Source organism: Phocoena phocoena, chromosome 2, assembly GCF_963924675.1.
Source record: "Phocoena phocoena chromosome 2, mPhoPho1.1, whole genome shotgun sequence".
In the NCBI taxonomy this organism is placed as follows: Eukaryota; Metazoa; Chordata; class Mammalia; order Artiodactyla; family Phocoenidae; genus Phocoena; species Phocoena phocoena.
In genome coordinates, this window is record NC_089220.1 from 84,298,261 (window position 1) to 84,321,902 (window position 23,642).

Below are 23,642 nucleotides of genomic sequence, written 5' to 3' on the forward strand. Positions count from 1 at the left end.
TACCCCAAAGGACTGGGAACTGGGTGAAAAAAGAAGGAAGGAAAATATGGGGAGGATTCACAAGAGATAATAGAAAACTACAGAAGTCTGGTAAGATCCAAAAAACATTATTTATAAACCAAAATTACTGACTTTTTATGAGAAAAAATATTACAACCCAAAGCACATTAAACTTCTAAATCTATCTCTCAGTCTGCAGAAATACAGGAGACAGGGGAACATGTTAGACAACACCACAATGATGCAACCAGCAAAATCCAGTATGTGGGATAATTCTACAGGACGAGCAACTCGGTTTCTTCAACAAAGAATTCCAAGGGGAGAAAAAGTAGGGTGGGACTAAAAGATGCTTAAGAGACATAGCACCCAAATACTATGTGTGGACCTTGCTTGGATTCTGGTTTCAGAAGCCGAATACTTTTTCAAAGAGAGAGAAAGAAAAAAGCATACACAAAGACAACTGGGAATATCTGAGCACTGACTGGGTATGTGATACTACAATGAAATAACTGCCTTTTTTTAGCAGAGGTGATAATGATATGTGAATATGTATTTTAAAAAACACCAAATCTTTTAGAGACACCCATGAAAATATTTATAAATGAAACAAAAGACATCTGGGATCTGCTTCAGAATGTAGAGGGGTGAAAAATTGTCATGAGTTGATCATTTAAACTATATGAAGTTCATTATACTCTTTTTTCTACTTTTGTAATGTTTCAAACTCTCTGTAATAAAAAGTATAAAACAAGAAGAAGAAAAAACTATTACTTGCCTTCATTATTTGACTCATTTTAAGTCTTCTTTGACCCTCTCAAGTTTAAAGGTCTCCTATCAATCAAACTAATTACCCTTCAACTAAACATCTACCAAGGAATTTCTTTTCACCCTGGAACCCTAGGTTGGTGCCTATTAAGGCATAAACTCACAAGGTCTTCTTTCCTTACCTTGTCAGACAATTCATTTTCCACATCTTTCTTGATTCTCCTCAGCATAAATGGCTTCAAGATCATGTGTAAGCGAGAGAGTTGATCTGAAATGCCAGGAGCCCCACCGACAAATAATACATTATATCAATTTAACACAAACAAAAGAAATATCATGACCACCCTTCACTAAACCATTCTAACACCTTTTGGCTCAATGATTTTCTAAAAGAAGACAAACAATCGCAAGGAGGAAGCCAAGGGATCTGAACTTTCCACAACACCTTCCTGGAGTCAATTGTGCAAATGCATTTTGCTCTCATTTACTCAAACCAGTAAGGATGGCTTTATTTTTATTTGAATTCACCTTTAGAGTGTTTTAGGAACATTCTATCAATAATAGGGTTCTCAGACAGGTCTAATGCAAGCTATCTGGGACTCCCAGTGTTCCCCAAAAATCATTTTTTCAATGTATATCAGCAAATTAACAACATGTAGTATAAGAAATTACTTAAAGACTTTTCTAATAGCTAGTAGGTGGCACTTCATGTTATGTAATAAATACCTCATAACTCTCTTAAAATATTAGTCAAGAGGTAAAAAGAAATTGATAAACGAGGTTAAAAAATGTTTACAGGAGAAACAAATCCTAATATATAGAGAAAATAACTAAAATTATCCTTGTAATATTTTCTGGTTTTATCACAGGCAAAAAGTCTTACCCCATTCCACAAAGAATATAAAATTTTTCAGGATCTACGTGGAAAATGAGGATTTCGCAATCCAAAATGTGAATTTTGCCTGTTCTGCCTTGATTAGTCAACACTACAGGAGCATCACTTGAGTTAGTCCTTTTTGGACTCTTTTAAATATGTACAAAGCACATAATTATTTTAAAAGAGAAAAAACTTTTCTCTCAGATCCTTCTATGCATACCAGAAGAAAAATTCTTCATATACAAGAAAATACAGAATTATGTAGTTGCCTACACTAATAGGTAGAAAGAATGAAAGTTCATAAAAGTACTCACTCTCATCTATGGCAGATTTGTTTTCAGCGTGGCTCTCAATGTCCTTGGAAAACCATTCATTAAATTCCTCATGTGAATCAAATAATGTTGGCATAATGAAATGCAGCAGAGCCCAGAGCTGGAAACAAACAAAAAGCAAAGTAACTATAGAGCAACAAAACAATAGTATGTGAAGACATGATGAGAGTTTGGAGAGAGAAAGAGTGAAGTTGCAGGTCTGTGTATCTGTGTCTAGGAGCATGTGTATGTGTGAGTAAGTGAGAGAGAATGAGTGTGTAAGCACACTGCCTCATCGACCAACTCTAATTCTATAAGGTACTATAGCAAAAAACTATTTTTCAATTAATTTCCCACTGAAAGTCTGAAAGTGCAAGTCCGGCTCAGCTTGTGCAGTGAGATAGTTTTAAAGATCTTATATAAAGATCCATTCCACAACTGAACACAGTCTGAGGCAGCATAACTTGCTAATAATAACTCTAGATCAGGGGTCAGCAAATTACGCCTTGTGGTGCCAAGTCTGGTCTGCCATCTATTTTTGTAAATCAAGCTTTATTGGAACATAGTCACACCTATTCATTTATATCTATATATATATAGCTGCTTTCACATTACAATAGAAGGTTGAGTAGCTGTGCAGTGACTATACGGCCTATAAAGTCTAAATATTTATTATCTGGCTCTTTACAGAAAGTTTTCTGACCCCTATTCTAGAAGATAAAATTATCTTCCCCAAACAAAGAATTTTAGCTCCTCTCAGTGTCAAAGAATATTACCTTTTTATTCTAGTATAAAAATATCTCTGCATTAGATGAGTAGCATTCTTAATGTGATCATGATTATATAAGAAACGAAGGAATAAAGAAATTTATTTGCCTTTTGCCAGAGAATGAGAAAATAGTAATGATGCCCCCCCCAAAAAAACCACTTAGGGCAAGCCATGGTCAAATTCTTCCTTTTATGTGGGGATTGTAATTTATACAAAGCCGTAACACTCCAGGTAGGCATGGGTAAAGAATTTTATTCTGTGTTGGAGCCACTCTGTTTAATGCAGACATAAAACTGAGGTCTTTACTAGTGCCTACCTCTGCCATGGTGTTCTGAATGGGGGTCCCAGTTAGCAAAAGCCGATTCCGACACTGAAACTGCAAGAGTATCTTCCAACGAACACTGTCCAGTAAGATGAATTACAAATTCCAAGTTAGCAGTAAATATTCACCCTATTGAGACCCCTTATTTCTAAAAATGCTTTTCAAAAAAATAACAAACACTCAAAATCAAGTATCAATACTCTACCATGAACACAATTGAAAAATATTACTCAACAAAGCTGACGACAGGAAATTTCAAAGGAACTGACTCTATACTGAAAACGTGGTATTAGGGTATATATTAAAAAAAGCCCTCAAATAGCAGAGTAGGATCCTTTCTGGCTTGATAAAAGTCCTCTACTACCTTTGGTCAGTTTTGTTGATACAGACCATATAATTATAAAGTATTATCTACAGTAGTAGGTTTTAAAATTATTACTCTATGCGCTTCCAGTGTGAGTTTGGAGGGAGCAATGGAGAAAGAGAAAGGGTGTGAGAAGAAAATGCAACGTGAGTCTACTGCTCCTGGCCACAAGCATGCCCTACTTCAAAAGAATAAAATATGAAATAATGCTCGTTAGAGGATGGAAAGTTCCACGGAAAATACCATCCTGCCAGTTAACATGGACTTCTAAGAAAGCCCTATGGGCTCACCAAGAGTTAATAAAAATCCATCAAACCCAAGGTCTAATACCACTGAACACTTTCTAGCCAAGCACTCATTTACTATTCAGTTTGGGAACTTAAAGGTATTAGAACATTTTAAACATGTAACTTCCAATAAAAGGGTTCTTGGGCATCTAATAACCATTCAGGGACTAGGATAACCTTAATAAAACAGTAGAAGCTACAATCCACATAATGTAACATTCTACTTCCTACTACGATCTCCTGTCTAAAATAATCCCTGAAGCAATGAGCAGACACCCCTTCCTCCACAGAAAATTTCCTTGAAGAACAAAAATCGGTTAAAATGCCATAATTACTGAATAGGGAGAAAAAAAGCTGAGGAAAATCTTTATACTCTAAACATTAATATGTATATTCCATGAAAATGCTGAAGAGAATTTATGCCTTCTGGTCAGATATATGGCTTATGCAGAGACCATAAGACCATATATAAGCCATATACCATGTTTTCAAATCTCTCTGATCTTCATTCACATGTGTGTGTATATGAGACACACATATCTATGTATCTATATATCCTCAGTCCACAGGCTTTATTTCTACTACTCATGTTACCTGGAACTACTCTTGAGCGCCTGAGCCTCATCCAATACCATGTACTGCCACTTGACTCGCTGGAAATACTTTACATCCTGCACCACCAGCTGGTAACTGGTGATAACCACATGGAAGGGGGCATCCTGAGTGTAGAGGGTCTTCTGTAAACATAAGAGGGCAAGGGTGAAAAGAGATACCTAATAAGTCATAATAAGACAATGAGGAATAGAATTCATTTTCTAAGGCCAAGAAGTTTAAGATAGCTCTAAAGATATACTTCTCCAATGTAGGAGATGTGCAGTGAATTAAAAGCATAACTGTTTTTAAGGTAGTTACCTTAACCACAAACCTTGTTAAAAACTAGTCTTCAGCTTATTAAAGAAAAAAGTTCTTACTTAATCCTGGACTTCAAGTCCAGCTGATTGTCTATAACAGGAAAAGCATTGTAAAAGAAAAAAAGTACACTTGCCTAGTGTCCAGAAACATATAAGAAGATTTTATGTAAGTGAAATTACTCAAATCAACTGGAGAAATAATGACTGCGCATATGTGTGAACATGTATATGTGTGTGTGCATGCGTGTACAGTAAGCTGAAAATTACCTGACTCCAGAACCTCCTGATAACTTTTCTATCATGAGGATTTCCCCAATATGGTAGCACCTGGAAAAAGGACCAATATACAGATTATTTCCTAGTGATAATCTTAAAAGTATCATCACAAATACGTTATTCAGAATGATTTTTTAAAAACCTAATAGAATGAACATAAGAGCTCCTCTTCTGTCACTGCCGCACTAGGTGCTGGACTAGCACTCCTCCTACTGACCATGTTAAAACACAGATACAAAACATTTGTTTGAAGGCTTCAGAGGGCTACTGAGCCAGTGGAGAATTATACAGCCCAGATGTAGAAAAGAGAGGAAAGCCTGGCATCTGGAACATGTTCCCCCTGTGGGTGCTGATCCTTCCCAAAAGTTCTAGTTGAGAGGCTGAGAAACAGAAAAGTTGTTTTTTGTTTTTGTTTGTATTTTTTTTTTAAAGAGACACAGGACCACAAAACAAAAACTGTAGTTCAAGGAGGAGGGATTCTGATAACCACCCACCTCCCTGGCCTTAAGTTGGGAATCAAAAGATAGATACACAGGGTTCCCTGGTGGCACAGTGGTTGAGAGTCCGCCTGCCAATGCAGGGGACGCAGGTTCGTGCCCCGGTCCAGGAAGATCCCACATGCCACAGAGCGGCTGGGCCCGTGAGCCATGGCCGCTGAGCCTGCGCATCCGGAGCCTGTGCTCTGCAACGGGAGAGGCCACGACAGTGAGAGGCCCGTGTACCACAAAAAAAAAAAAAAAAAGATAGATACACACCTGTAGTAAAGGTAAACTATACATACACTTGCTTTATCAGGTACTGAATCCTGGTTTCAAATCATCTCAATTCCTGACTAGATTAAGGGGGCTTTGGATTATTATTGCCCCAGAAAAAAAATTACTATAGGCAAAAAAATCCACAACAAAACCCCAAACACACATTAATCCTCTCTCAGGAAGAAGAAAACAGTATCCAGAGCCCACAATTATCTCTACAATTTTTCCTATACAATGTCTGGCATTAAAACAAAAACAAAACAAAACAAAAAAATCAGCTATGGAAAGACTAGACCACATAACTGAAAACCAACATGAAATATAGATAAAAGAAACAAACCCACAGGAGATCTAGATAACAAAAATTTTAGAAACAAACTTTTAAAAAAATGCTAGTTTTGGGCTTCCCTGGTGGCGTAGTGGTTAAGAATCTGCCTGCCAGTGCAGGGGACATGGGTTTGAGCCCTGATCTGGGAAGATCCCACATGACGCAGAGCAACTAAACCCGTGCACCACAACTACTGAGCCTGCGCTCTAGAGCCCGCGAGCCACAATTACTGAGCCTGCGTGCCTAGAGCCCGTGCTCCACAGCAAAAGAAGCCACCCAATGAGAAGCTCATGCGCCGCAATGAAGAGTAGCTCCAACTCGCCATAAGTAGAGAGAGCCTGCGTGCAGCAATGAAGACCCAACGCTGCCAAAAAAAAAAAAAAAAAAAAAAAAGCAAGTTTGTTCATTGAGTTAAAAGATTGAGAATTTCAGTGGTATACTAGAAACTATAAAAGAATCAAAGGGGGGCTTCCCTGGTGGCGCAGTGGTTGAGAGTCCGCCTGCCGATGCAGCGGACACGGGTTCGTGCCTCGGTCCGGGAGGATCCCACATGCCGCGGAGCGGCTGGGCCCGTGAGCCATGGCCGCTGACCCTGCGCGTCCGGAGCCTATGCTCCGCAACGGGAGAGGCCACAACAGTGAGAGGCCCGCATACCACAAAAAAAAAAAAAAAAAAAAAAAAGAATCAAAGGGAATTTTTAGAACTGAAAAAATATAATTAAAATTAAGAATTCAATGACGAGGGCTTCCCTGGTGGTGCAGTGGCTAAGAATCCACCTGCCAATGCAGGGGACACGGGTTCGAGCTCTGGTCTGGGAGGATCTCACATGCTGCAGAGCAACTAAACCCGTGCACCACAACTGCCGAGCCTGCGCTCTAGAGCCTGCGTGCCACAACTACTGAGGCCCACGTGCCTAGAGCCCATGCTCGGCAACAGGAGAATCCACTGCAATGAGAAGCCCACGCACCGCAACAAAGAATAGCCCCTGTTCGGCACAACTAGAGAGAGCCTGCATGCAGCAATGAAGACACAACGCAGCCAAAAATAAATAAATAAAACAAATTAAAAAAAAAAAAAAGTAGCCGGGGGGGCGGGGAAGACACATAACATACAGGAAAACAACCATAAGAAGTAGAACTGGAAAACACAGAACATCTTTAAAGTACAAAAATTTTTTTAAAAATTAAAAACAAAAAAAAGAATTCAGTGACGAGTTTAACAGCAGATAGAATCAGCTGAAGAGCTGATTAGTGAACTTGAAGAGAGGTCAGAAGGAAATATCCAGACTAAAGCATGGAGAAACAAAAGAATGCAAAATTCAGCACTTTTCTGTGATGTTTCTAGGTGTGACTTTCATTTTTTTTTATTGTTATGGGGCTCAAAGTGCTTCTAGAATCCATAGCTTGATGTCCTTTGTTCTTTTGAAAAACGTCAGCCAAATGAAAGCACAAATATGCAAGGAGGAATGAAGATCAATGAGCAATGAATATGTAAGTAATATGAATAAATCTAAGTAAGTTTTAAATGTATAAATAATAATGTGTTCTGGGGTTTAAAATATAAAATATATACAAAAACAACAGCATGTAAGTCTAGAGAAGGGGGATGTAGTTACAGTACTCTACTAAGGTCTTTGTACTGTCTGGAAAGTATTAACAGTACTAATTTATATTACTTTTGAAAAAGTTAAGGGTGCATGTGGTATTCTCCTGGGTATCTACTGAATAACAGAATGAATATATAATTAGCAAGTTTAAAAGGGAGAGGGAAAAAAAAGGAATGATAAAATCTAATCAATCCAAAAGGATTCAAAAGGAAAAAAAAGTAAAGCTGAACAGGTGAAAGAAGCAGAAAGCAGGGACTTCCCTGGTGGCACAGTGGTTAAGACTCTGCACTCCCAATGCAGGGGGCCCGGGTTTGATCTCTGGTTGGGGAAATAGATCCCACATGCATGCCGCAACTAAGGAGCTGGTGAGCCGCAACTAAAGACCCAGCACTATCAAATAAATAAATAAATATTTTAAAAGTAAAAACTAAAAACCATAAACACAATAACAACCCTATTTAAAAAAAGAAGTAGGGCTTCCCTGGTGGCGCAGTGGTTGAGAGTCTGCCTGCCGATGCAGGGGACACGGGTTCGTGCCCCGGTCCGGGAAGATCCCACATGCCGCGGAGCAGCTGGGCTCGTGAGCCATGGCCGCTGAGCCTGCGCGTCCGGAGCCTGTGCTCCGCAACGGGAGAGGCCACAACAGTGAGAGGCCCGCGTACCACAAAAAAAAAAAAAAAAAAAAAAAGAAGTAAAGAGCAAGGCAGCAGTTTTAAACACAATATATCAATAAGTACATTAAAAGTAAGCACAGCTATTCCAAATAAAAGGCACGAAATACACCTTAAATGTAAGGCTATAGAATGGTTAAAAGTAAAAAGACGAAAAAGATACCATGCAAATACTAACCAAAAGAAAGCTATTTAATATCAGAGAAAATAGACTTTAAGGCAAAAGTCTTAAAGGAGGAATTTCATAATAATAAAAGGTTCATTCACCAGGAAGATAAAATTATAAATTTGTATACATCTCACAGCCTCAAAGCAAAAACAGAAGAAAACAGAATGGATAAATCCATATTTGTTGCAAATATTAACACACCTCTTTCAGTCAGTAATAGGAGAGGCAGACAAAAAAATGAGTAAAGATACAAAAGAGCTGAACAAGTTAACAAACTTGACCTAATCAACATATATACAACACTGTACTCAACAAGTACAGAATAACTATTATTTTCAAACACACACAGGACATTTATAAAAACTGACCATATGCTGAGCTATGAAAGCAAAGCAACAAATTTCAAAGGATTAAAATAATAAAAAGCATGTTTTCTTATCAGTGGATTTAAGCTATAAATAACAAAGATAACTAGAAAACCATCATTTGTGTACAGAGTAAAAACAACACTTTTAAATAACCCATGAATCAAATAAGAACTTACAGTAGAAGCTGACAGTATTTTGCATTGTAAGATAATGAAAATGTGACACATCAAACCTTTGGATGGCTATAGTCATGCTTAGAAAGCAATACCCTTAAATATACATTAGAAAAAGCTGAAAATCAACAATCTAAGCTCCATCTCAAGATGACAGAAAAAGAAAAAAGTTTACAAAAAAAGTAGACAAGAATAATAAAAGAGCAGAAATAAATGAAATAGAAAACATACAGAATAGCCAATTTCAGGAATGAAAAGTGGTACATTAACTAGAGAAAAAATGTATATCTTATTTCATGAGGAAAAGGAGGTCAGAGGCACTAATCATACTAGAACCATAAAATGAGTGTTACTCAGACACCTGCCAAATAAAATGAACTTTGTGATGTTATCATCATAGATCTAAGTATCTTTTGAATGTAACCAGATTATAAATCTGAGCAGAGTCTACTTCTAACTATGTTCTACAGGGAAGCAAACACATTTCTGACAATTCAAAGGAGTAATGGTAATAGAAACAATGAATCAACAGAGCAGAGGTCATTAAACTTTTCCTATAAATGGCCAGATAGTAAGAATTTTAGTTTTGTAGGCCACACAGTCTCTGCCACAACTACTCAACTGTGCCTGTTGTACTGTGAATGCAGCCATAAATAATAAATAATCAAAGGTGTGGCTGTATTCCAATATACATGTATTTAAATTTCATATATCATTTGCTACGAAATTTTTTTTTTTAACGAAATATTTTTTAATCAACAATTTTAAAAAGTAAAAACTATTCTTAGCTCATAAGGTGCACAAAAGAACACGTGGTGGATTCCTCAATAAGTTAAATATAAAGTGACTTAGCAATTCCACTCCTAGGTCTATACCCAAAAGAACTGAAAACAGGACAGGTGTTCAAACAAAAACCTGTACATGAATGTTTATAGCAGCACTATTAACAATAGCCAAAAGGAACAACCAAAATACCCATCAACAGATGAATGGATAAACAAAATACAGTATACCCAAATAATGAAATATTATTCACTATAATATTATGTTATAATATTATGACTGAAATATTATTCAGTCATAAAAGGAATGAAGTGCTGATACATGTTACAACATGATGAACCTTGAAAAACCTACTAAGTGAAAAGCAGCAGCCAGACATAAAAGGCCACATTCCAGGTATACAAAATATTCAGAATAACCAAACCACAGAGACATAAAGCAGATTTGTGGTAGCCAGGGGCAAGAGGGAAAGTGAAATAGGGAGTGACTGCTTAATGGGAAGGAGATTTCTGTTTGGTATGATGATAAAATTCTGCAATACAATAGCAGTGATTATTGTACCACACTGTAAATGTACTTAATACTACTGAATTGTACACTTTCAATTGGCCCACAGGCCATATTTTACTGACCCCTAGACTAGAGCTTCAAAAGGAAACTCCACGTGCAAATGGAAACTCAGTTTCAGGCATGGGTATAAAGTCAAAGGAGAGGTACCAATGACGTAAGTAGTACTACATTGCCATCTATCGGCCAGTGAAGGAAATATTGAAAACTTTAGTGGTTTGGAAGAAAATTTTAAGACAATTTTTCAAGCTCCTAATTGTTTGACATGTACTAAACGACAATAACAACAACAAGAAAGCAGAAAAAAGATGAGGGGCTCCTTATTCAGTGAGAAAAAACCCTAGAGAAAATATTCAATAAATTGCCTTAGAACGATCTCACCTCCTTAGAAAGTTAAGAATGAGTCAGCCAAGCTAAAAGCCATATACCTAATGTGCCTTGTAAACAGTTCCTAAGTCTATTAATTCAGCCGCAAAGGTGGGGCCACAGACACAAAGGTGCCCCAAAGTGGAATATCCCAGACATGTCCCTATTCCTTATGAAGTATAAGCCAGAAAAACACCTCCCATGACCTCTTAAATTGCATGGAACCCATGATTATTATGGAGACCCAAGATCAGAGATCATGTCAATATCTCTCGATACATATCTCCAAAAAATCCTCCTTACCATGCAACTTCATTATCATTATATTCCTTTAGGGACAAAACAAATATTTAACTCATTTCCTTCTTTTTACTTGCAAATAATATAAAAAATCCTACCCATTCTTTCTTACATCCCAACAACTCTGCATAATTAAACCCCTATTTAAATCTTGTCCATACTTGATGCAGCATATTTCCCTGCTGATCACATCCTACCTAAATCTCAATTCTTTTCCTCTGAATTAGTTAAATGCAACTCTCACATTATCTACCTTAGACATTATAATCTGGACCAAGACTGAAGAGCTGGCTTTGGAGTGTCAAGAAAATAGATAATCTATGAATAAATTTGAAGGGGGAGGAGTGTGGACAACAATGCCATATATTATAGTATATGTACCTTGATTTATCAAAACCTGTATTAAGCCAGCAAGGTAGACATTTTCTATTATGGCAGTACCACTAGGAGCTACAATTCATGTCATCAATGCAGCAAATCACTCAAACTGGACTTTGTCTTTCTCATAAAACATAAGGATGTAATATGCTCTCTTACTGCTCCCATCAGTAACTTTGATAGGAAATGTATGCAAGGTTATTTTGAAAAAAAAATGCAAGAAATTAAAAGCTATTATGAGCAATTAAGTAAGTAAGGCAGCAAAAAAGGAATCAGAAAGTTTATTTTAAAAAGCAAGAGAATTTTGTTGATTTTTACCTTAAATTTAGGAACAAATCTAGTAAACTCCTGGTGCCAATTGTTAAGTGTAGAAGCAGGTGAAATTATTAAGAAAGGTCCCCAAATGTTCTCTCTCTGAAACAGAAAAACTGGGTCAACCAACTGCAGGAAAACTGAAGAAATTTAATTCAAAATTATAATTAACAACAAGAGGAGTTTAAGAATAGGAGATGCATTACAACAAGAGAAATGGTTCGTATCTCCCATACCTGCACACTCAATGATAATATCCTATGTCAAGAAAAATAATATTCTATGTTAATAATAACACAGGCAAGGAAGTTGCTCGCACACACCTTGAGAAAAAAAAACCAAGCAATTACTCCCCACCTGCCCTTACAGGTCTTAGTTTATATCATTCACAAAGCACTTATGACATACTGACTTGTATGTGTTGCTTTTCCTTATACTAGATGATCACAACTATTTTACTATTATTTAATTGGTATAGAGTTTTCTGCATTTTTCAAAATGCTTTCACGCATTTCTTCTCATTTAATTCTCATAAATTTCCTGTAAGGTAGATAGTATCCCCACTTTGCAGAAGTGGAAACTAAACCTCACAGAATTAAAGTGAAGTCAGGTCAAAAGAGGCTAAGTGAATTGTCCAAGTTTACACTGCTAGTAAGCACAGAGCTGAGATGTGAAACCAGGTCTTTTGATCTAACTAACTACAGTGTTTTTGCCACTACGATGGTGGTTCTCTACAGAAGTGGGAGATGGGGAATGAAAACACACATGCTTAGAAACTGTCCTAGTCTTCTTGAAAACCAGAATGTTTCACCACACTGTATCACCCTGTAAAGGCCTTGAAGGCAAGGAGCAAGTCCTACTGTCTTGGTATGCTACAGAGTCTAGTGTACTGCTTGATAATGGCTGATTCTCAATAGAAAATGACCCTAGGATGGAGAGAGAGGAAGAAGAAAAGACTGCATGCATCTACCCACCTCAGCCAGATGGGCAAGGAGGGCAATGCTCTGTACTGTCTTACCAAGTCCCATTTCATCGGCAAGAATGCCATTAATACCCTGGAAAAAAAATACACATAGTCAACACCTCTCACATTGCATTACACAGGGTTCAACTTACTGTCAAAAAGAACTATCCAAAATGTCAGACTTGTTCAAACGAAAGTGACTAGAGATACCCAGCTTTAGCACTATTACTACTGTAATGATTCCTTTTGCCAATTCCACAGCTACAACTCTGAATCATGAGACAAACACACCAAAGCCAGTTTTTCAGCTAATCTAATCCAGGTACAAGTGCAATCAGGTTTATTACTAAGACTACTTAAGACAAACTTTATACATGATGCAAATAATCCCCAATAAAATCTCCAGGTTAGAAATATAGAGATATCTTTCTGATTCTTGTCAAACGATAAAGTTTTTTAAAAAGGATGAAATCTAAAAGATTATCTTGTGCTCATTTCACAATACACTGAACCAACGACTTTAGGAAAACAGATAACAAAACAGAGTGGGTATGAATAGTTCTAAAATTTACCTGTTCATAGAGATTTGCCAACCAATTCATGCCTTTCAGCTGATAACCTTTTAATTTGCCATTAAAAATTGTAGGCTGTGGAATATCCTCACCAGCCCGGATAGATGGGTTTGCCAGGCTATAACTCTCCCCAAACCCAGTGCCAGACTTGTTTGCTGCCCGTAGGGCAGCTGCTCGACTTTCTTTTGCATCTTCATCGAATGACCTTGTCTGGAAAATAAAAATATATTAGAAGAAATATATAAGAGGAAAATAATTAAATTCAAATAAAATTCATAATGCCAATATATCTAACTTGTGCTAGTTGGAACAAACTTTCTGATAATATAATGTAATATATTACATGTAAGCATAATACACTTGATTCTTGAACAACATGGGTTTGAACTGTGTGGGTCAACTGATATGTGAAGTTTTTTCACTAAGTATGTGCAAGAGTACTACTTGATCCTGTGGTTGGTTGGATATGTGGATGTGGATCCATAGGTATGGAGGGCTGACTGTAAAGTTATACAAAGATTTTTGACTGCAGGGTGGGTCGGCACCCCTAACTCCCAGAGTTACTCAAGGGTCAAGCGTAAAGTATATTACTAATATTTTAAAATTATTTTAACAATTATATTGAGAATACACTTCTGATAGACAGGCACTAAGCCATATTACACAATTACTTGCTTCATCAATGAATTTATTAAAGATCTGATATAAAACCTGTTTGATTGGTTGGGGTTGGTGAGGAATAGGTTGAGTTTGTCTCTATCCTTGACTTGGACCCTGTCAAAGTTACACAGGGGCTCCTATGCAGTATATTAAACTGTATTTTCCTTACTTAATTTGATCTAACTGCAGTTTCTTTCTGATTTCATTAAATGTCACTATATCATGAACAAGCAAGTTATTACTAAAGTAAAAGAAAGTGCTAACTTAGCAGTTTTAACACATGATATAACTTTCTTAACATGCAACAGTGTGGACTTTTTCACTAAACAACCATGATGCACTTCATTCTGTATTACCCATGATTACCAGGGAGGACAGAAGAAAAAAAATAGACAAACTGTCTTAGCGTCAATCAACACATTCTTAAAGCTCAGACAAGTAAATGCTCGTTTCCCATCTTTCCTCAGGTATTCCTCTATTACTCTAAAGTAAATAGAGACACACACACCCCCAATGCAGTCACATACACATGTACACATCCATTAATGTTTTTAACTGAAAATATGATTAAGATTAAAGGAAGACCACCTAAGTAAAAAGTTGTATTTCCAGGGCCCAACATTTCATTTTTAAGACTCACCCGAGCCTGATGAATATGGTAAGCATTTTCAGCATTCTTCAGGGCCTGGGCTTTGAAATGGTTACTATCTGAAAAGGGAAAGGTGTAGATTATAACACCTCATTAACTGATCTCCTTTAAGGATGCAATTTATACTACCATATGTGGATCCCCGACGCCAACATTCTATTTATCCCTAAGTTCACAGGGTGAGGGAGAAGAAAGGCCCAAATTACTCGACAGAGGTAAGGACCTGGAAGTGGCAATGGAGGCAGAGGGCTGCCATGGTCTCTAGGAGCCAAAGCCAGCTCACAAAAGCCACGAGGAGACTGAGCCCCAGTCTCCCAATCCTGCGTTTCTTGCACGAAGCAATGCTGATGCCGGGAAAAGCAAGACAATGAGGATTCAAAATTGTAATATATTTATACCAGGTGATTCCAAAAGAAGAAACAGAGACTGTGTAAATCCCAACATAATCTGAAGCACTCTCATTTTCTCTTATTCTTACTCAACATGATCTTGACCACTATTCTCTGTGAACTTCCTCTCAAATTTTACCCCAATTCCTCCCTCTCTGTGTGGTCACAAAAATACCAAAACAGTCTCTTCTCATGCTTTACTCACATCATCAAGAATCCTGTTACGTGAGAGATGATTTTCTCTAATTAGATATGTTCACTGAATTCTTCTGATACAATACCTTTTATTTCTACGAACAAATCAACACACAAAATATTCCCAAATTTGCAAGATCATATAACCACACCCTCTCCTTTTCAAATTCTTTAATAAAAGTTTTTTATATGCTTATTTTATACAAACATTCACACTTCCCCTACTCCAATAAAATAAATCCCCCTTTTGATCAATATTACCTATTGATCAAGACAAAACTTGCAAGAATTAATGATGAGTATAACCTGAGATATGAAAAAATTTTGGGTATCTCCTTCCTCCTATTCCTGATTCAGGACTCACCATAATCCTCCTGTGTGATGTTAACTACCACCCCTCCGCCAATGTCAATTTGTCTCTGTGTAGAACTATCTTCCAGTTTCCTTAAGATTTCTTCCTGGATCCCATCGTGACCCATGTCTCGTTTGCGACTCATGAAATGGGCATACAACTCTGTCTGGGTGATGAGGAAGTTCAGTTTTCGCTGCTGCCTCTTGGCCTAAAGGGGAAAAACGATGAAAGTGAAAAGAGTCAAATCACCAATCACATACAAGGGTAGTCAACAGAATTCACTATACATAGTTTGCAAACAATTCCTTTACAAAGTATTTACCTTTAGAAAGGTAAAAATTGTTAATGAACAAATTTTATTATAACTAAGTCAGTGGTACTAAAAGCAAGGAATAATCTTCATTTATAGCCAAATAATAACCTATGTTTTGCTCTCCTTTACAAAATAAAATCTTTTTTCCACTAGGCTTCTGTCTAAAATGCTTATTTCTTTACTGTATTACTTTTCTTTAATGGCACTGAGATACCAACTAAATTCAAACAACATGCTTTACTTAATAACTTGGGTGATAAATACACGTGTACAGCTTTATTATTTTTAAAAACATAAATGTGTCCAAAACTCTTCTTTAACACCGAAACGCAAAATAAGTGACAAAGAGCTATAAATTATTCTGAAAGTCAATGCAGGAAGTATTGAGAGAATAAGAAGCCCATGAAAAAAAGAAAATGCTCCCCAAAACAGCCTACTGTTCATCTGGGATAATGATAGCTATAAAACATGAATATAGACCAAATACAAAATCACAAGCACATATACCTTTTTTTAAAATATGAGAAAGCTAAATTCAAAGTGCCTCTGAAATAACCTAGTAAGAAAAATAATCATTGTCAGTAAAAATCATTCTTCAAGATAAACAATAAAATGAGTAAGCAAATGATTCAAAAGACTGAATTATATGAAATAGCAGCATACACAATAAGTACCAAATCAAAGAATCATTATTCTGCATGAACTATTTTATAATAAAATTCATATGAAGTATACTTGATTTATCCTTGATCCACCTCCACAAAAGAAAAACAACAATAAAATAAGGAACATGGCCAGGAAGGACATAAGTCCCAAAGTATGCTACGCAAAACTAGACTTTTTCCTTAAGGTTTTATAACACTTTAGCCAAATTCAGATTAGAAAAAAAAAATCTGAGAGTTTGAGAGAAAACTGATTTATTTTCATAAAGGATACAGATGTTCATGTTCTAAAGCTAAAGTACTGTCAAGAAAACCTTTCTAGGAACTTCCCTGGTGGTCCAGTGGTTGAGACTCCATGCTTCCACTGCAGGGGGCACGGGTTCATTCCCTGGTGGGGAAACTAAGATCCCGCAAGAGGCACAGTGCAGCCAAAAATTAAAAGAAAACCTTTCTAAATTAAACCATAAAAGGTAACATTTCCTTTAACTTTAAGGAAGTCAACTACTATGTGCCTAAATGAAGAAGGCAAATTAAGGGAACAAGGATACATCAAAAATGTCTTAATTCAAAAATTCAGAGAAAAAGACACATAAGTCAACATAATCACAGATGAAAGCCTCATCAGTTAGCTATCAACAAAACTGAGAGAATGTCTCACAAACCTAGATCATAAGCCAAGTCAGTTTCAAACCTTCAAGATCTGTGACTAACTCAAATGCCTCTAAACTCAGTGAGCAAATATTTCCATTAGCATCAAAAGTTTACTAACTCAATAATATGTTTATCTTCCAGGCAAAGAAACAAGTCACCCAGGGACTTAAGAGAACTGGGCAAAATCCATATTCCCGCTCAAAGGCATGAGACAGGAGGGAAGAGAACTCCAAAGAGTCTCCATGGCTCTGCTTTGACAGGAGTACTACCTATACCCAAAAGAAAACATTCAATCCTGATTCCCTTCCTTCTCCAGACCTCAACTGTCCTTCCACTCATCCCAATGGGCTTACCAATGGCAACATAATAACTCTGTCCTCTTAATCTCTCCTCTTGCTTCCCTGAATAATACTCTCAGCTGATATCAAGCTTAGCAAGAGAACTGACTGCAAGTTAAAACAGAAAAGTAGGCAGCAGCAGGTGGGGAGGGGGGAGGTGTCTCAGAAAACTGAGCTAGTTGTCCATTGTCCCTATCTGGCCCTAAATTTGGCAACCAGCCCTCACCTTCCAACAAATCGAAATTACAGCCAGCATCTGGAACCAAGCCCAGATAAGCTCTAAGCTGTTTTCTTTTTCTTTCATTCCTTTTCTTTTTTTGTGGGGGAAGGCTGGGGAAGGGTGTCCTCCAGAAATATTCAAAAGAATAAGGCTACAAAGAATAGAGGAAACGGGGACTTCCCTGGTGGCGCAGTGGTTACGAATCCGCCTGCCAATGCAGGGGACACACGTTCAAGTCCTGGTCTGGGAAGATCCCACATGCTGCGGAGCAACAAAGCCCGTGAGCCACAACTACTGAAGCTCGCACGCCTAGAGCCCGTGCTCTGCAACAAGAGAAGCCACTGCAATGAGAAGCCCACACACCGCAACGAAGAGTGGCCCCCACTTGCCGCAACTAGAGAAAGCCCACGTTCAGCAACGAAGACCCAACACAGCCAAAAATAAATAAAATTAAAAAAAAAAAAAAAAAAAAAGAAGAGAGAAAGTGAGCACAGAAGAGGGGTGAAGGCCAGGGAGAGAGCCTTACTAAAAGAATAAAAGCAGAACTGATTTACTGGACTAAAATCACTATACTCAAAGTTATGTCTTAAAATATGTTTTCAACCATTTCATTGGTTAGATTAATAACTTATGAAATGCTAACCAATCTCTTAATATGGCTGCAGCAATTATGGTTTTCAAAATTTCATGCTATTGCCCTACCTCCCGCATTTCTTCATCCAACTTCCGTTGCTCCAAGGCTTCCTTCTCTGCACGTTTGCGGTGTTCCTTCTCCACCTTCTCATACTTCTTCCAGTACAGAAGCATTTCCTTGGTGAGGCGGCGAGCACGAGGTAAGGTCTCCTTACAGTTTTTCTGGGCCTGCAAGGCAGCTCGACGCACCTCCTTCATGCATTGGTGGGCGAGCTGCAAGTGACAACAATGTTATCACATTGGAGGAGGACCAACACCAGAGCCAGTTCTCCCTGGACTCTAAACCACACCATCCCTCAACCTGTTCAGGGCATATAGTCCTCCTATGGCCACATCTCTTTCTCCCTAATCTGATTAACATCTCTATACAGTCCTGTGAGCCAGTCCCAGACCACAAAGTAATATCAGGGATGAGATATCTACAGACACATTGCCTTAGAAGATGAAAAAAAAGTATAATAACCTAAGATGTTCTGGGAAGTTTTGAAATATTATCATACACATTAATAATAAAAGCTTTTGGGAATTCCCTGGCGGTCTAGTGGTTAGGACTCTGCACACTCACTGCTAAGGGCCCGGGGGTTCAATCCTTGGTTGGGGAACTAAAATCCCACAAGCCGTGTGGCATGGCCAAAAAAATTTTTTTAATAATAATAATAGCTGTCAGTGTTTATTATATGCTAGGCACCATTCTAAGCTTAACATATATTAAACTAATTCATTCTCCACAAAAACCCAATGAAGTTGATATTTTATATATAGATGAGGAAATGAGGATGAGTGACTAGCCCAGGGAAACACAACTAGTAAGGTTACCTCATCTAATTCTCACAATACCCAAAGAAAGTTGCATTAATTCCCTCTAAGGGAAAGTATTAATACCATCATTTCTTAGATGAAGAGACTGAGCACAGGATGACAGCATGATTTGCCCAAGGAATTAGCAGTTGGCTATGGTCTTACCCCCAAAAATTTGAAAACCAGAAATGCGAGGAAGAGCAATTTTATTTTTAAAATAGATTGAAAAAGAAACGGAACTGAGTTATTTGTAGTGAGGTGGATGGACCTAGAGCCTGTCATACAGAGTGAAGTAAGTCAGAAAGAGAGAAACAAATACCGTATGCTAACACATATATATGGAATCTAAAAAAAAAGGTTCTAACGAACCTAGGGGCAGGACAGAGCTAAAGACGCAGACGTCACCACCTAGAGGGGTGGGATAGCGAGGGTGTGAGGGAGGGAGATGCAAGAGGGAAGAGATATGGGGACATATACTATATGTATACCTGATTCACTTTGTTATAAAGCAGAAACTGACACACCATTGTAAAGCAATTATACTCTAATAAAGATTTTTTTTAAAAAAAGAAAAAGACACAGACGTAGAAAATGGACTTGAGGACACGGGGTGGGGGAAAGGTAAGCCAGGACGAAGTGAGACAGTAGCACTGACATATATACACTACCAAACATAAAATAGATAGCTAGTGGGAAGCAGCCCCATCGCACAGGGAGATCAGTTCGGTGCTTTGTGACCACCTAGGGGGTGGGCTAAGGAGGGTGGGAGGAGACGCAAGAGGGAGGAGATATGGGGATATATGTATACATAGAGCTGATTCACTTTGTTATACTGCAGAAGCTGACACAACATTGTAAAGCAATTATACTCCAATAAAGATGTTAAAAGAAAATAGATTGAGAACATTTAGAAACTCTCGTAAGTACTATTAGATTAAGTATCAACAGGTCACAAGAGACAAGAGCAGCAACCACAGATCTAAATAATAAGAACACATTCCAGCAAAACATAAAATGGGAAATATAATCGTACCTTGCGGCTATTGGTGAGAAACAGGTTACGAGCTGAAGCTTTCTGCTTGTTGGCCTAAAATAGTTAAAAACAATACTTCATTTAGGATTCTTTTTTGAAATATGATTGTGTAGACTGGCACCGTACTTTACTGATCTCCTCAAAGATTAAAAAATAAAATGCCAAACCAAGCGTAGTCAAAATACATCACTTCTTTCAATTAAAATAAAATATATTACTTCTAAGAATCACCCAAATGTACCAACTCAGAACCACACATAAAGCTCCTAAAGCCTCATTAAAAAAAATAAACTGGTGTTGTATCTGCCTTAAATTGAGTCTTCTGTATCCTTCTGGAAAGAATTTAAGCTATATTTAAGGCTTGAAGTGAACTAGGAAAATGTAACAACATACCCTAATCCTAGCACCACCCTGATTAGAACACTGCTTTCTAGGGCCAATATGCAAAGAAGCTGAGAGAGCAGGGCACTCAGATACAAAAATCATTAGGAGAAAGGTAAACTAGCTTCTTAGTTTGTGATTCTAGCCCTACCTCCAGCCAAGGCAAACCCACTGCCACTATTACTTAATTTTTACCACCACCTGACCTCATCTTCTTCAACAAAAATTCCAAGGCAGACCTAACACAATATGACTCAGCAGCCCACAACCAAGTCTCAAGCTGCTTATTATGTCTACCACTTCAGTTAAAAAAAAACTAGCTTCAATAAAGAAACCTGATTTTAACCATGATGGTCCATTTATTTGATGTGGGAAAGAAGAGGCAGAGCTGAGTGGCTCTCTGACTATTAAAGCGATCTCCCCCAGACTGTAAAGAAACAATGGGTGCGAAGTTATACAAAGGGCCTGAAAGCCATTTCTATAATAATCCCACCTCAGACTGTCTGATTAAGGGAATTTTTACAGCTTTTAACAAAAACTTTCTCTAATTCTAAAGCAACTATTGCCACTTTAAAGATAAAAATCTCAAATATTCCCACTGAATTCCTTATCATCAGAGGGCATCATCTGAAGCCTCTTCAAGTATGAAACAAATTTTTCTGTAACTTTTCCCATCACAAATGTTCATACAAAGTCAACAGGCACATGAAAGGTGCTCAACATCACTAATTATCACAGAAATTCAGTCAAAATAAAAATGAGATATCACCTCACACCTGTCAGAATGGCGACCATCAAGAGGACCACAAATAAATGTTGGAGAGGATATGGAGAAAGGGAACCCTAGCACACTGCTGGTGGGAATGTAAATTGGTACAGCCACTATGGAAAACAGTATGGAGGGCCCTCAAAAAACTAAAAACAGAACTACCATATCGTCCAGCAATTCCACCCCTGGGAATCCAAAGAAAACGAAAACACTAAGTCAAAAAGATACACGCACCCCAATGTTCACAGTAGCACTATTTACAAGAGCCAAGATATGGAAGCAACCTAAGGGTCCAACAACAGAAGAATGAATAAAGAAGATGTGATACACACACACACACACACACACACACACACACACACACACACAGTAATATTACTCAGCCATAAAAAAGAATGAAATTCTGCCATTTGCAACAACATGGATGGACCTAGAGGGTATTATGTTTAGTGAAATAAGTCAGAGAAAGACAAATACTGTATGTTATCACTTACATGTACAATCTAAGAAATAAAACAAATGAATATAACAAACCAGAAACTGTCTCATAGATATAGAGAACAAACGAGTGGTTACTAGCGGGAAGAAGGAAGAGAGGGAACAAGATAGAGGTATGGGATTAACAGGTACAAACTACTATGTATAAAAAATAAATAAATAAATACATAAATAAATAAATAAGCAACAAGGATATATTGTATAGCACAGAGAACTTAGCCAATATTTTATAATAACTTTAAATGGAGTATAATGTATAAAAATTCTGAATCACTATGCTGTATACCTGAAGCTAATATAAATCAACTATATCTCAATTAAAAAAAAAGAATGCTCAAACATATACTCTCTCTCCAGAAATATTTATTAATTGCAATGGAGGGAGGGGAAGTAATTGCACAATGCAGAGGCACCATCATACTAAGGGATCAAAGCTAATATCACAATATAGGGACAGATGTGTCAAGTGCCTCTTGATGAGATATGTCAAGAACATATCACTCTCTAGTAATATTGCCAAAAATGCATAATTCAAATCTAATCCCAAGGAAACATCACACAAACCCAAATTCAAAAATATTCTACAAAATGATATACTCTTCAAAATAACAATGTCAGGAAAGATGAAGGCTAAGGAATTGTTTCAGAATAAAGGAGATTAATGAGACATGACAATTAAATGCAACATGTAGTCCTAGATTGATTCACGGGTGGGGAAAGTGCTATAAAGGACATTATTGAAACAAGTGATGAAATATGAAAACCTATGGGTCAGATAATAATTTTTAATATTGCACTGTGGTTATGCACTAGATGATTTCCTTTTTCTTCGGAAACACACAACTATTAGGAGTAAATTTAGCACAAAATCTCAAACTAACCCTTAAAGTGAGTGAGGGAAAAAGTATGCATTTATATGGCAAAAGCAAATGAGGCAAACAGGTGCTAAATACAAGTAAAAGATACATGGCAGTTCCTTGCATTATTCTTGCCATATTTTTTCTTTTTTTAAATTTTTAGTTAATTTATTTATTTATCTATTTTTTTGGCTGTGCTGGGTCTTTGTTGCTGTGTGCGGGCTTTCTCTAGTTGGAACTACCATTCTATTTTTAGTTTTCTGAGGGACCTCCATACCAAATTACATTCCCACCAACAGTGTGCTAGGGTTCCTTCTTCCCCACATCCTCTCCAACATTTGTTATTTGTGGTCCTTTTGATTAACAGCCATTATCTCATTTTTGTTTTGATTTGCATTTCTCTGATGATTAGCAATGTTGAGTATCTTTTCATGTACCTGTTAACCATCTACATGACTTCTTTGGAAAAGTGTCTATTCAAGTCTTCTGGCCATTTTCTGATTAGGTTGCTTTTTTGATACTGAGTTGTATGAGCTGTTTATATATTTCGGATATTAATCCTTTGCCAGTCATACTGTTTGCAAATATCTTCTCTCATTCTATACATTATCTTTTTGTTCTGTCAATGGTTTTCCTTGCTGGGCAAAACCTTTTACATTTAACTAGGTCCCATTTGTTTACTTTTGCTTTTATTTCTTCTTTTGCCTCAAGAAACAGATCCAAAGAAATACTGCTACAACTTATGTCAAAGGTTGTTCTGCCTATGTTTTCTTCCAGGAGTTTCATGGTTTCAGATCTTATCAGATCTTCTCAGGTCTTTAATCCAGTTTGAGTTTATTTTTGTATACGGTGTGAGGAAACTGAACTAACTTTAGAGTTATGGAAAACATGCAAAAAATAGTAGAGTTCCCTTACTACTCCCCACCCACGCTTTCCCTAATTTTAGCAACTTATATAACCATAGTGCAATTATTAAGAAAGGAAATTAAC

At 37.3% G+C, this 23,642-nt stretch overlaps 1 protein-coding gene across 1 annotated transcript in view; it reads right to left on the reverse strand.

The window, feature by feature from the left end:
- Positions 1–23,642, reverse strand: part of INO80 (INO80 complex ATPase subunit) — a 133,190-nt gene that overhangs the window by 67,579 nt on the left and 41,969 nt on the right. The window contains exons 8-19 of the mRNA XM_065871283.1: positions 20,148–20,201; positions 18,326–18,529; positions 15,452–15,647; positions 14,495–14,562; positions 13,195–13,404; positions 12,633–12,713; positions 11,665–11,760; positions 4,874–4,933; positions 4,290–4,432; positions 3,039–3,123; positions 1,957–2,074; positions 948–1,033 (exon numbers count right to left, since the gene is read on the reverse strand). Of these exons, the coding sequence (XP_065727355.1) occupies positions 948–1,033; positions 1,957–2,074; positions 3,039–3,123; positions 4,290–4,432; positions 4,874–4,933; positions 11,665–11,760; positions 12,633–12,713; positions 13,195–13,404; positions 14,495–14,562; positions 15,452–15,647; positions 18,326–18,529; positions 20,148–20,201 (1,401 nt within the window). The remainder of the gene's footprint in view (positions 1–947; positions 1,034–1,956; positions 2,075–3,038; positions 3,124–4,289; positions 4,433–4,873; positions 4,934–11,664; positions 11,761–12,632; positions 12,714–13,194; positions 13,405–14,494; positions 14,563–15,451; positions 15,648–18,325; positions 18,530–20,147; positions 20,202–23,642) is intronic.